Below are 13,992 nucleotides of genomic sequence, written 5' to 3' on the forward strand. Positions count from 1 at the left end.
TCAGGGGAGAAAAAAGGCCCTGCTCGTCTACAGGGACGAAAAAAGTCCAGACTGCTCGTATTCAAATTAGGGGCATTTCGGCAAGTGAGACCCGCCTCATTCCGGGTTTTGCCCGGTAGTGGAAACAGCCCTTATGACTTCCATATTATTCATGGTCTCTGCCCAGCTACACCAACTGATATATACACAGGTACCAATAGGGCCTTTATCTGCAATAAACTGTTAATATCAGCAGATAGTAGAGGAGGACAGGAGAGGAGAGGAGAGGAGAGGAGAGGAGAGGAGAGGAGAGGAGAGGAGAGGAGAGGAGAGGAGAGGAGAGGAGAGGAGTGTTGGTCTGTTGGTCTGTAGGGACAGCTCCCCACCTCACTCCATCCATCCCTGTCTGTATGTTTATCCTGTTCCAGCACAGCCAGATGTCTTCGTCTCTGATGTCTCTGTTTAGTGAATATAATCACCTAGGATATCCATCCTGGTTTCAACCACAGACTGCCCTGGGTTCTTTTTTTGGTGCAACCTCCTCAGCTCAAGCCCACATTGCCATGACAACCAAACAGAAAACACCACTGTGCTCCTAACTTCTCTTTTATGAGCCTATTTATTGCTGCAGCGGGTGTAGTCTGTCACCATCTCCAAGGCCGGGCTGTTGGTAGCTCATTCCATCTCAGTCTGGTTAGTGGTTTAGTCCACACCGTGCTGGCTCTCTGCTGAAGCTTCTGTGTGGGGTAAAGCTCACAGAGAATATAGCGTACTAGCTATAGCGTGGACACACGGAGCTAAAGGCTTGGCTGAAAGAGAGATGACACACACAATTTACAGTACTGCCACTTATCTTAACAGTGGGAACATAAACTGTGCTGACAGATTATCATAAACAGAGGGAGCTCTGCGGCTTGACAAACACAATGAAGCAGCCGGTGGAAAACAAGACAAAGGGGAAGTTGGAATGTGTGTCTCGGCGTGAGAAATGTGGTGACACACTTTTATAATGTGGGGGATCAAAATACAGCACATCTCACACTGTAAAAAATCATTATATTATTATATTATTATATTTAATCAACTCATCTTTTAACAAAAAGTCAGAGTAAATGCATATATTAGAAGGCTTCAGGTCAACTTTAACTGCCAATTAAATTCCAGAACCATTTCCTGTATAATATGAGTAAAAAAACCTTTAAAATCAACTATAAGAACATAATACTATTAGATTAAAGTGAAAATGTGAAATATAGGAATTATACCAAGAATAAAGCTAAGACTTAAAAAGTAAAATTGTAATATTTCAACAATAAAGATGTTGAAAACGTTTATAAAGAAATTATAGGATTTAAGTCATAGATTTATGAGGAAAATCATTGAATATTTTAGTAATGTTGTGAATCATAACATTCTGATAAAGAAGTGGCAAACAACAAAATGTGTTCAAGTTCAGATAGGATAGATAAGGTCACATGTGACTGTTGTCCTCCAATGTATCCACTATGGCAGTGTTCCCCAACTGTTTCTGTCAAGCCCTCTTTGATAAAATAGGAACATTGTCAAAAAAACAGTTTACACAAATTTCCCACAGGATTAGTTAGTTAACAACTTTCCACTAGGACATGGAGTGGACATCCAGTGGGGAAAGGTGGATGGCCAGGGGGATTGGCTGCATACCACCGCACCCCGTAAAATCACAAATTTGGTGCCTCTCATACATTAAATGCCACTTTTCCATCATATTCACTGATCTTAATGATTGCATATCTTAATGAGTTTACCTACATTATTGTAAACATGTAGGAAAATTATTGAAAAGGAGAATAAGGCTTCATGTGTGTTTTATTTAAGGAATCATATTTTGACAGATCTTTGAGTCAAATTCTTTGGTGGATTCTGTTAACACATCCATGTGCTCTTAAATTGGAAGCTACATGTGTTTAGTGACAGGAATTAATAATAATAGTGTATAGAGTAATGGGGTTAAAACAACTTTAATTTTTAGCTAATGTTAGCTCGCGGCTACCGAACAGCTTATGCAACAGCGTGTTAAGATCATTTCTGACTGGCCTGTACAGTTCCGCATACACCAACACACACATCGATGCAGCTCGGTAAGTTCAGTGTATGTATGTGAGTGTGCGTGCATGTCTCGAAGGAGGAGTGAGAGGTGGGGGTTGGGGGGTTTGATTGATTGGTAGAGCGTCCGTCCAGTAACCAGAAGGTTGGTGGTTCGATCCCGACCATGGCAGCTACTTGTCGAAGTATCCTTGAGCAAGATACTGAACCCCAAATTGCTCCTGATGCTGCGTTCATCGGTGTGTGAATGAATTCCCAATGGTGGCAGGTGGCACCAGTGTGCGCTGTGTGTGTGTGTGTGTGTGTGTGTGTGTGTGTGTGTGTGTGTGTGTGTGTGTGTGTGTGTGTGTGTGTGTGTGTGTGTTGTGATGAAGACGCTTTAAATGAAGCATGCTGTCAGAATGGTGAGTACTGTTCACGTAGGTCTTGCATCATGTAGACGTGTAATGTTGATTTATTTTGAATATGCAGGATATGCAAGCAGCCATCATGCACACGCCAACACACATAGTAACAGCGAGTATATCACCGGCCTATGTGTGAATGATCACATTTCAAACGGCCTACAGACTTAGCACTAACTTTGCTTTCACAAATGTGCTCTCCCCTCTGGCTTCACCTTGTGTATCCAGTTTTCAACTGTTTGTGTCACGTCTCTTGACCCAAATATGTTAAAAGTAGGGCAGAACCACCTGATTCCTGCCTAGCTGTCTGGTGCACACAGCTACCCTGCAATATTTTCGTTTGCATTCCAGTGTGTTTGACCCATTTACAGTCTCAGTGCCACCCACACTGCAACTTATTAATAACAGGTTTTATTGAAGTCTCCAGTTGTAGTGTTAAATATAACTTATATTAATGATGATATTGAACTATTAATAACTAATTAAGCACGTTCTCTCCAAGTCAGTGTAGGTCCATAGGAGTGAATGGTACCTGTGTATATATTGTTTCCTTAATGGGGAAGAGTGGACACCGGGACAGTCTCAGGCCAGGCCCTCTCAAAAGTACGCTCACCCTGCGTGTGACTACAGAGAAGGAAACTAACTAAAAATAGGACCTATCCCTGAGGATGCTCTATTGGTTGTTCAGCAACTGATTAAATAAACAATAACCACAATAAAAATAAACACGAAAACAGAACAAAAGTAACAACAGCCTTTCTCTGACAAAGTAAAGTTTATCGAGTGAGGTGAGAGAACTCTTTACCATATCCGTTAACTGCATGAAATATCTTTGTAATGAAATGAGTGAACATGTAAACATGTATGAAACGTAGCAGAGGACATTGGACAAACAGCCCTCGCCCCCCAAACAAAGTGTGATCACTCACTCACTCAGTCACAAACATTCATTCATTCATTCATTATCCTTAACCGTTTATCCGCACCTGGGGTCGCGGGTGGCTGGAGCCGATCCCAGCTGACATTGGACGAGAGGCGGGGTCGCAAGACTATCACAGGGGCTGACACATAGAGACAGACAATCACACTCTCATTCACACCTACGGACAATTTAGAGTCACCAATTAAACCTAAGTGCATGATTTTGGACTGTGGGAGGAAGTACCTGGTGAGAACCCACGCTGACACGGGAGAACATGCAAACTCCACACAAGAAGAGCTTGCAGGCGGGAGGCGAACCGGCAACCCTCCTGCTGTGAGGCGAGCGCACTAACCACTAACTGAAACACATTTTTAGAATTGGGAAAAGAAAAACACCATGTGTATCCGAGTAGACACACAACTGTCTACATCAGTGGTTCTCAACACTTTTTTTTGTCAAAGACCCATACATTTTATACTCATTAGGTAATGGACCCCCGAATCAATGATATTTTTGCTTCAAGGGCCTCCATCTAAAAAGATTCTGGCTGTTTGATATGTTGAAGACCAGATTCTGTAGCTGTCAGCTGGAGGAAGTGAAACCTCTGATTCAATATTCACTCATGTGACTTTTACTCACATTGGACTCACTTCTGTTGTGGATTAAACTGTGAAAAATATAATAATCTCCATTTTGGCAACTCCCAGGAATTATCTCAAGGACCCCCCTGAGGTCCCTGGACTCCTGTTTGAGAACCGCTGGCCTACATCATCCTCAGGACAATAGAGCAGTTACATGAGACAGTTTGACCCCTTCCAACTTAATATCACAGCAAAGATGACATGAGGAGTGATCATATGATTTCACTGCTACAGTACAGGCTATTCGAAAGATCTACAGAATATTCCCAAAGTCCAAGAGGAAACAGATTTAAAAAATGAACAACAAATAGATGCAAGAATTTACTGCGCCTTTCTTAATATGCAACAACTTTCTGCGCCTTTCTTAATATGCAACAATTGACGGTCAGGTAAGGCCTGCAGAGAACACCAAACACGACTACAGGCAGACAAAGTAGTTCAGGGACAGTCGGTGGGATATATTGATTTGAGCAATGAAACTGCTGCTGTCCTGCAACACGCATGCACATGTCCATTCAGGGGTGTGCTGGGACAGAAATTCAGCCCAGGACTCTGAGATGGAGAGTATGCAACGCCAAGTTTTCGGTCATTCATTCATTCTCGTTAACCGATTATCCGCACTAGGGTCGCGGGGTGGGCTGGAGCCAATCCCAGCTGACACTGGGCGAGAGGCAGGGTACACCCTGGACAGATCGCCAGACTATCACAGGGCTGACACATAGAGACAGACAATCACACTCTCATTCACACCTACGGGCAATTTAGAGTCACCAATTAAACCTAAGTGCATGTTTTTGGACTGTGGGAGGAAGCCGGAGTACCGGAGAACCAACACTGACAGAACATGCAAACTCCACACAGAAGAGCGGGAGGCGAACCGGCGGCCCTCTTGCTGTGAGGCAAGAGTGCTAACAACTACACCAGTTTTTGTTTTTGTCTGTAGAGTTTTGTTTTTGTAAAATAATATTTCATGAACTGTACAATATGTAAACTAAACTAAACTATGCAACTTCAGCACCACTCCACAAATACCCACTGCTGCTGTTCTCTAATGCAGCCATCATGTTTACACACTCCAAACCAATTGTAGTCAGACTTGACCAATTCAGCTTATCATCGACATACAATTAATTAATTTGGACAGATTTGTTAACATTACAGTAAATAACCATTATGTATTTCATATATCTTTTTTTCATTTACATATTGAAAGATTCAATGTGAATCCAATGTTGTATTCAAAAGTCAGAAAAAAAGAAAAAAAATGCCCAGCCAGTTATTTTCTTCTGCACACAATAAGCCACCTGTTGTGTCCCTGCTGCTCGGTCCAGCATGGAAATGTTGATTCATTTTGGACATTTAGCTGCATCTTCTGCCAGCACTTCATAATCCTTAGTTTTTTCAGCACCACCCTTTTCTTTTTCTCAATTTAGCTTAAGTTTCACAATTAAGACACTTGCAAACATGTTTTCATGTCATGATGAGGCCGCATGAGACAATCAGCTTTCAACAAAATCCAGGATCAGTCCAAAGTGGGAGGGGCTTGTATCCACTTCATTACAATTCTCCAATTCGACAATGTCATTTAGCAGACGCCTTAATCCACAGTGGAGTACAAATGAGAAGTAATACAACACAAGCAAAGATGAAGTCAAGAAACATAGCAAGAGTAAGTGCCGTGGGTTCAGTTTGAGTCCATTAGGACACAAGTGCTTTTAGGTCCTGAGCGGTCAGTGTGATACTTGTCGTAGTCAGTAATCAGTGTAGATCAAGAGTGAAGGTGTTCAGAAAGGAGCTGGTCTTCAGTCTCTTCTTAAAGATTGAGAAGGACTCAGCAGAACGGATGGAGTTTGGAAGTTGGTTCCACCACCGGGGCTCTACAGAGGAGAAGAGTCTGGTTTGAGACGTGGAGGCCTTCAGCGGTGGAGGAACCAGACGTCTTTCACTCGAAGAGCGTAGTGGGCGGGAAGGTTTGTGGACCTGAACAAAGGAGTTCAGATAAGAAGGGACTGTGCCCATTGCTATTTTGTAGGCAAGAGAAAAGGCTTTGAATTTGATGCGGGCTGTGACTGGGAGCCGATGCAGAGAGATGAGGAGCTGAGTGACATGTTCTCTCCTGGCTGGTTGAAGACCAGACGTGCAGCCCGTTCTGGATCATCTGCAGAGGCTTGGTGGTGCAGCAGGAAGACCCGCCAGTAGCGAGTTGCAGTAGTCTAAACGTGATAACACAAGGGCCTGAACCAGGAGTTTTGTCGATTGCTCGGTCATTTGGGTCTGATTTTCCTGATGTTGTACAGGGCGAATCGACAAGATCGGGGAATTGAGGCTACATGAACCATAAAGGTCAGTTGGTCATCAATCATGACACCCAAGTTTCGTGTGGAGCTTGTGGGCACAAGTTGCATGGATCCAAGCTGAAGATTGATAGGCTGATATAAGGTGGGACGGGGTGGGATGACACGTAGCTCGGTCTTTGAAAGGTTGAGCTGAAGGTGATGTTCTGTCATCCATGTGGGGATGTCCACAAGACAAGCAGAGATGCGGGCCGAGACTGTGGGGTCGTTTGGTGGGAAGGAAAAGAACAGCTGGGTATCATCGGTGTAACAATGGTATGAGAAGCGGATAATTGTTCCAAGTGAGGTGGTGTAAATTGAGAAGAGAAGGGGGCCTAGCACTGATCCTTGAGGCACCCCAGTGGAAAGGTTTTGTATTTTAGACATTTATCCCTTCCAAGATACTTTAAAAGAACTCCCAACTAGGTAGGACTCAAACCATTATTGTAAGTATCTGTCTCACTGGCAGTGTTCTTTGTACTCTTTATGTGTTCTTTACACTCTGTGCGACCGTCTGCGCTTGGCCAGACTGGCTCTAGCAATGGTCTCCACAGAACAATCCATACAGCAACTACTGACATCAGAAATTGAAAAATAGAAACTCTATGACCACCGGCCGCTTCTGCCCAGTATGAGTCAGTCATTAAGGAGTCTTCCTGAACCTCCCAATGGCCACCCAACTGCTGTCTAAATTGGAGAACTGGACAGTGTTGACACATTAACTAACTAAACACAGTCAGGAATAGGATATGTTATCTAAGACATACTGTGTGTCAGAGACAAGGTTAACCCAGCTTAGCACAAAGAATGACAGCAGGACAAAACTGCACTGTCAAGTCACTAACTGTCGTGTCTGAAAGTCTGTTTGGAGGGCATCTTTAAGTCTTCTTTCACCCGAGGTAAATACATATCCCAGACATCATTTTACATTACGTTTATTAAATTACTTCTGCAGTGAACAGTGAGTGTGACCAATAAAACATAACTGGGTTAGGAGTATGATTATGAGGTAAAGTTGGTGTTACCCAGCAGAAAAAAGGTTTCACTACAATAAAGTGGGAGACATGACGTGATAGCACCGTGTCTGCAGACAGGAAAACCCTCAAAGAGCTATTATAGGGAAAACCCTGGTCATGCTTTATTATCATCTCAGTGAGACTTAACTGACTCACTCACACACACACACACACACAAACACACACACACACACACACACACAAACACACACACAAACACACACAAACACACATCTCTAGCCTCAAAACTGAATTTGAGGCTGCCAAGTTAATTATTAACCGATGGTTTCCTGGCTGCACTGTTGGCCTGCTGTTTTGTTTTGTTTTTGTAAGAAAACATGTATGTGGTCATCTACTGTAATTCTGGAGTTTCCAACTCAGAGCCCCACAATTGTTTGCCAGATGATGAGTGAGTTAAAGAATAATAGCCTTTAAAAAATCAAATCAAATCTGAAACACAAAATGTTGCTATTTTTCAGTCTTTAACAGAGTCTTTTTTTTGCTTTGGTACTATAGTTTTGCCCCTTTAGGGCACCGTGTGGGGTTTTAAGCCATTAGTGATATGAAGCATGTTCTCCTGTTTTGCATGTGTCATGTCTGTAGAGTGTTTAAAGTCCTCTCATCAGTCAATGGAATACCTGGAGCCATCCTGCAGCTAAAGTGTTATCTGTACTCTCTAATTTTGCAGATGAGTTCCATAGCCCAGTCTACAAAAATAGAAAACAAGAATATATTTGAGGTTCAGAAATGTAGATGTATTAACATATTCTGTGATTTGCAGAAACTTTAAATGGCAATATTTATTTTGGCGACTTATTTCAATCGTCTGACATGGTACCAGACATTATGATCATCTGAAGTGAATCTCTGAACACCATTTCATCTGGGAGATCAAAATAAGTTTGGTCCCATCAGCAGGTTCATTACCAGGAGCTCTATGTGTATATATCATAAAAGCTGCCAAGCTCATTTAAGTAGAGACATTATTGCAGACCAACAAGATCTCCAACCTCAACGACAGAATAGACCATTTGTCAATACCACCCATAACGACACATGTGAGCGTTTTTGTCAAAAGCAGCTCAGGGTACAGCGGAGGATTCTTAACGTGGCACACAGATCAATACATGAACGGTTCGTGGTAGTAAAATAGGCTGCATTTCTGTGAATTTAGGCTACAAAACCTCTGACATAGGTTTAGGGCAAAAAAACAGTTTAAACAGCAAATAAATGTATGTAAATGCCAGAAGTAAAGTAGTTACAAGGTGACGTGAGCCACGGAAGTTACATAAAAAGCGTAAGTTATGTAAAAAACGCAAGTTATGTAAAAAAACGTAGGTTACGTAAAAAACTTAAGTTATGTAAAAAACTTAGGTTATTTAAAACACGTAAGTTATGTAAAAAACGTAAGTTATGTAAAAAATGTAAGTTATGTAAAAAAGGTAAGTTATGTAAAAAACGTAGGTTATGTAAAAAACGTAAGTTATGTAAAAAACGTAAGTTATGTAAAAAACGTAAGTTATGTAAAAAACGTAGGTTATGTAAAAAACGTAAGTTATGTAAAAAACGTAAGTTATGTAAAAACGTAAGTTTTGTAAAAAAACATAAGTTATGTAAAAAACGTAAGTTGTGCAAAAAACGTGATTCACAAACCGTGATGCCAAAAGTTACATTAAAAGTCGTTTACTTTTGTTTTCACATGGGACACAAAGCCTATTCTCCTGGGTTAAAGTCCGCCGTTTGATCGACCCATCCACCTCCCCATCCCTCCCAACTTGAGTGTGGCATCCACCATTTAAACTACACATTGTCGTCAATCACAGTTATTACATCAGCAAGATGGCGACCAAGGACAGTCTAAAATATTAATGTAAGTCATATTTTGCTGCATGTACAAACAACCTATATTTAGGTTTTTGAGGGGAGACACATGTCCATGTCCTCTGCCGTTGTCAGAGCACAAAAAACAAATTGTCACCGCCACATCTGCTTCACTGGAATAACAAATAAAGAATGTTAAGAGGAAATCCCCAAATTCCCAGAAATAATGGAGAGCACATGACCTCCGTGTCTTTACTGGCAATCGTGGTCCTGATGCAGGGTCACAGGTCACACACATCACACAAGGTCCCAAACTACTGACCTAGTCTAAATTTTTCACTTGACAATTAACTGGAGTAGGGCTGGGCGATATATCCATGTAAATTTTTTGAATATGATATGGAATTAGACCATATTGCATATATCGATATAGTTCAATTTTATTTTCTTTCTTTATATATAAATGCTGCCCTTACTAGGGTTTGTCATATTTAGTTATTTTGTAGTGTTCTTTATTCTTTTCTAATATAAATATATTTATTTATATTAGAAAAAGATTGGCCTATTTTATTTCATAGGCTATCTTTACTTTTATATTTCAGATATTTTTTTATTTAAATGTGCACCTTATGGAGCTTTAATTTTTTTTAAAAGTACTCCTGTATGGAAGTAAATCTGTGTGATCGGAGTTTGAAATAAAAAAGACGTTGAATTTCTAGCACTGAATATTTATGCATTGAAACTATGTATCTGAATGTTTTTCAACGTTAAAAATTCAACCTCAAAAAATCAAATGCAATTTTTGGAGGTTTATTTTTTTGCGGTTTCATTTTTTGAGGTTGAATTTTTAAGGATGAATAACATTAAGATACATAATTTCAATGCATAAACATTCAGTGCTAGAAATTCAACATATTTTTCATTTCAAACTCCGATAACACAGATTTATTTCATACTTACTGTTATACATTATTTATGTTCACAGTTTCATGTGTACGGTTTGTGACATGTCATATTTGACTTTGACTGAACATTTGCTCTCACTTTGCGATAAAAATATCGGGATATATATCGTATATCGATATTCAGCCTAAATATATCGGGATATGACTTTTGGTCCATTTGGAGACTTTTGCATCTCAAACCAGACTCTTCTCCATCGCCCAGCCCTAAACTGGAGCTGGAAGTGGATGTACCAGCTCTTCCTGGCTCTTTAACATTATGTGTGGTTACTGAATATCTGTCACCTGTTCCACACCAGCCTCTTACAGGCCATACATTTCCTAATGTGTGGATTTTATCCTGGTGTAATGGCAGTATGAGTGACAGAAAACTATTCCAAGCATGTTTATTTCCGTCAATAAGCAGAGCTCATAAAGGCACTGTACCTTCTTCATTCATGCTCCAGATGCCATACTCCGGGTCTGATGTGTAGCCACAGGTGCCCAGCTCAAAGTTGCAGGAGCCGGGCAGCAGCAGCTGCTGAGCCCTGAGGAACCCCCACAGTAGCAGCACTGCAAGCGGAGAAGAAAGAAGAAAGACATCCACGCTGCTCACTTTATCTCTGCTTTCACACACAATACTTCCACTTCGGTCCCTTTAACTAAATACAGCTAACAAGACCAAAGTGAGAAGGATTCTGGTGCAACTTTCTGCATGTTTCCCCCAAAGTGAGATAAGTTGGAGTTACCGTGCACAGCGAGACAGACGCTGCTCATCTTGTCGCGGTGCTGAGTTCTGGAGCTCCCTCTGGAGTTTCTGATCGTCTCCCGTTAGTTTCCCCTTAAACAACTACAGCGCAAACAGCTCGTCGAAACGCTCAGGGGTTGTCTTTACATGCTGCAATGTCAGCAGGAGAGATGGAGTGTTTATCCGGTGGATCAATGGATGTCCCGGGGCCGGGAAGGAGGAGCAGCGGTCCAGGTCGGTGCCTCTCTCTCCGCCTTCTGCTCGGCTCGGTCATACTAATGAGCCAGGGCCGGACACACCCGCTTCAGGGCCTTGTGGGGTTCCCCCACTGAACAGATGTTTGGGCTCAAATTAGAGTCATAAAAGTCTTGCAAAAGTCTGAATAAATCTGCATGTCCAAATCGGTTATTGTAGCTTTATTGTAATACTCTGATAAATATTTCATTATTTTCATGGTGAAGGTAAAATTTCCATAAATAACTGTTTGATATAAATAAGCAGGGCCGGTTATTCCTACAGGCCACCAAGGCGGCTGCCTAGGGCGCCAAATTGGCAGGGGGCGCCACAAGGGGGCTTAAGCATACATCTTTGTTTTAACAACATTGATTAACGAAACATTTTTTAAAAAGCATGGGCAATAAAACCGTCATTGAATTAAATGAACATGCCCCAACCCATATTTCGAATGAAAATGTAATATTATATTATATAAAATATGATACGTGCATCATAGTGTACCTATATCAGAATGAATACATGGAATGGATGTGGTTCGGGGGGGGGGGGCAAAATCTCAATATCGCCTAGGGCAGCCAATGGGCTAGAACCGGCCCTGTAAATAAGGTATTAAAATGTATAAATACTTTTTGTTTAAAATTAATAACTTTAAAAATATCATCTAACAGGGTGTGAATGTTTTAAAAAGAAGTTAAAAGTAATTCTTAACGTTACATTATGTACGTGAGTTCATGCGTAAGTTCATGACCTGAATGCTTACACTTCCGGGGGAGGACCCGAGGGAAAAAAGAAGAAGGAGCAACGTGTTAATGCCGAACCGCAGATACTCAGGGACTGTGTGCGTTGTCAATGTGGATTTTATCCGTGAGTGACAGAGAATTTGAACTGTAGTTGAGCGACGTGCTCAGAGTTTGTGAGTCGGACTCTCCACCGCCGCTTGTGTTTTGGTGAACGAGTCCAGGTCCGTTAGCTAGCAGGAGCTAGGCTAACACCACCGTCCTCGCTGAGGGGAACCGCCGCCTGCACGGACGGGCGGAGCGTTGTTGAGTCGTCTCGGGAGAGAGTCGCCGACAGAGGTCGCTTCGCTGTTGCTGAGGGGGACGGAAGTCGCTTCACCGTTGCCGAGGGAAAACGGAGGGCTTCCGCTGCGAGCTGCTGCGGGCGGAGACGGTCGTTACCGCAACGAGCGAGTGATTCATCAGCTACGGCTACAGCTACACTAACACACGGGAGTACAGGTATCAAAGGTTTCCTTCATGAGCTCCAACTAAAGCGCGCCAACGAAAGTAGAAAAAGAGAGCACTCAAAATAAAATAAGACAGTTTAACATAAGACAAACACTTTATACCCCGGGGTTCTATTTTCTTATTTTCTATATCTCTCTTTCAATGCAAAATGTTTGGATGTGTGTTCTCTTAAACTTTAATACATCTCCTGAAACTGCGATCATTGTGTGGGTTTATTGATTTGTGTTTATTATTTAAGTATTAAGGTATATACAAGTAAGCATTCCCTACAGTCTCCATCATTTACAAGTGAGAATTATACAGGACCCTAGGCTGAAATTTATTATTCGAGATGTGCCTTTTGCCATAAATCATTTGCATAAGAGTTAAAGCTTCATCTTTATAATATAAAGTGGGTTTTACTACACGAGCCGGTGGTAAAAGGGGTTACATTATTTATAGGGATTCCTAAAGACACTCAAAGCTGAAATACATAGGAGGCAAGTTGTCTTTAAGGTGGGGTGGAGCCAGGGTCGGTGTAGGTACCAGATTGGCTCTGGGTCCTTCGTCTGCTGCTGATTACGTCACACAAAACGCTGCAGCAAGGCGACTCCGACAAACTAAGTAGCTTTCGACTTTCGGCCTTTTCGACGCAATTTTTCACTTGTCTATGTGTGTATTTATCTATATATACACACACGAATATCCAACAGAAACACATTTATTCTCATATTTTATGTATATTTACAGGAGTCCACACACCACACCCTTATAGTCAAAATAAAAAGCAGTTTATTGCTGCTTAGCATCACAAAACTTGAAAGTTGGTTTCGCCACAGGCAAGCGTTGCTATGTCTACAGCCATTGCCACGACGTACAGCCAATCACAGCTGGGTGACATACAGCCAATCACAACTGTTTGTACTCCCATTTAAGTGTATAGCAATCATATTGTGTGACGTAATCAACAGGCGAAGGACCCCAAGCCGATCTGGCAGCTGAGCCGATCTGGTACCTACACTGGCTCTAGCCATAGGCGACGTAGGCGGTCGTCTAGAGCGCCATCTGCTGGAGGGGTGCCACCAGTCACCCTCGAGGGAGAAAAAAAAAAATCAATAATAATTTTCGATGCCAATTGTCGCCCTCCCTTCGTGTTCTGTCTTGAAAATAATACATTTAACAAAATAAAGAAACAGATAAACAAAATGACATTTTCTCACTTGTGGTGCTGAGTCATGTGACGTGTGGTCATTGCCTTGCCCCCCTTTAGACGGTCAGATCGCTGTCACAGAGGTCAGGTCACATCAAGTAACAGAGATGTTATGTTTTCATATATCTTGCAAAATGATCAAAACTCTCCGGTGCGCCGTATCGAAAGAGATGAAAGGAGGAGGAGGAGAAGAAGTCCCGATATAAAGATAACGTTATGTCATCCTTTTTTTTGAAGCCGTTTTGTGTGAATATGTTTCATTTGTATTAGCTTGCTAGCTAGGTTAAAATAAAGCAACACTAGCTTAACACAGTTAAGCACATTTTTCATGGGGTTTGCACTTTCATTTTCTCACTAGTCTCTAACTTTGTTAGCGGTCTCCAGCTGTGCTTCTTTGCGAATTGACTTGTAAGTTAATAATTATATAGACAG

The 13,992-nt window shown here is 41.7% G+C and overlaps 1 protein-coding gene across 1 annotated transcript in view; it reads right to left on the bottom strand.

The window, feature by feature from the left end:
* Positions 1–11,100, bottom strand: part of mamdc2a (MAM domain containing 2a) — a 55,602-nt gene extending 44,502 nt beyond the window's left edge. Inside the window, exons 1-2 of the mRNA XM_059337562.1 lie at positions 10,889–11,100; positions 10,587–10,712 (exon numbers count right to left, since the gene is read on the bottom strand). Coding sequence (XP_059193545.1) covers positions 10,587–10,712; positions 10,889–10,916 — 154 coding nt within the window. The 5' untranslated portion in view covers positions 10,917–11,100. The remainder of the gene's footprint in view (positions 1–10,586; positions 10,713–10,888) is intronic.
* Positions 11,101–13,992: the final 2,892 nt, after the last annotated feature.

This window comes from Centropristis striata, chromosome 7 (assembly GCF_030273125.1).
Source record: "Centropristis striata isolate RG_2023a ecotype Rhode Island chromosome 7, C.striata_1.0, whole genome shotgun sequence".
NCBI lineage: Eukaryota > Metazoa > Chordata > Actinopteri > Perciformes > Serranidae > Centropristis > Centropristis striata.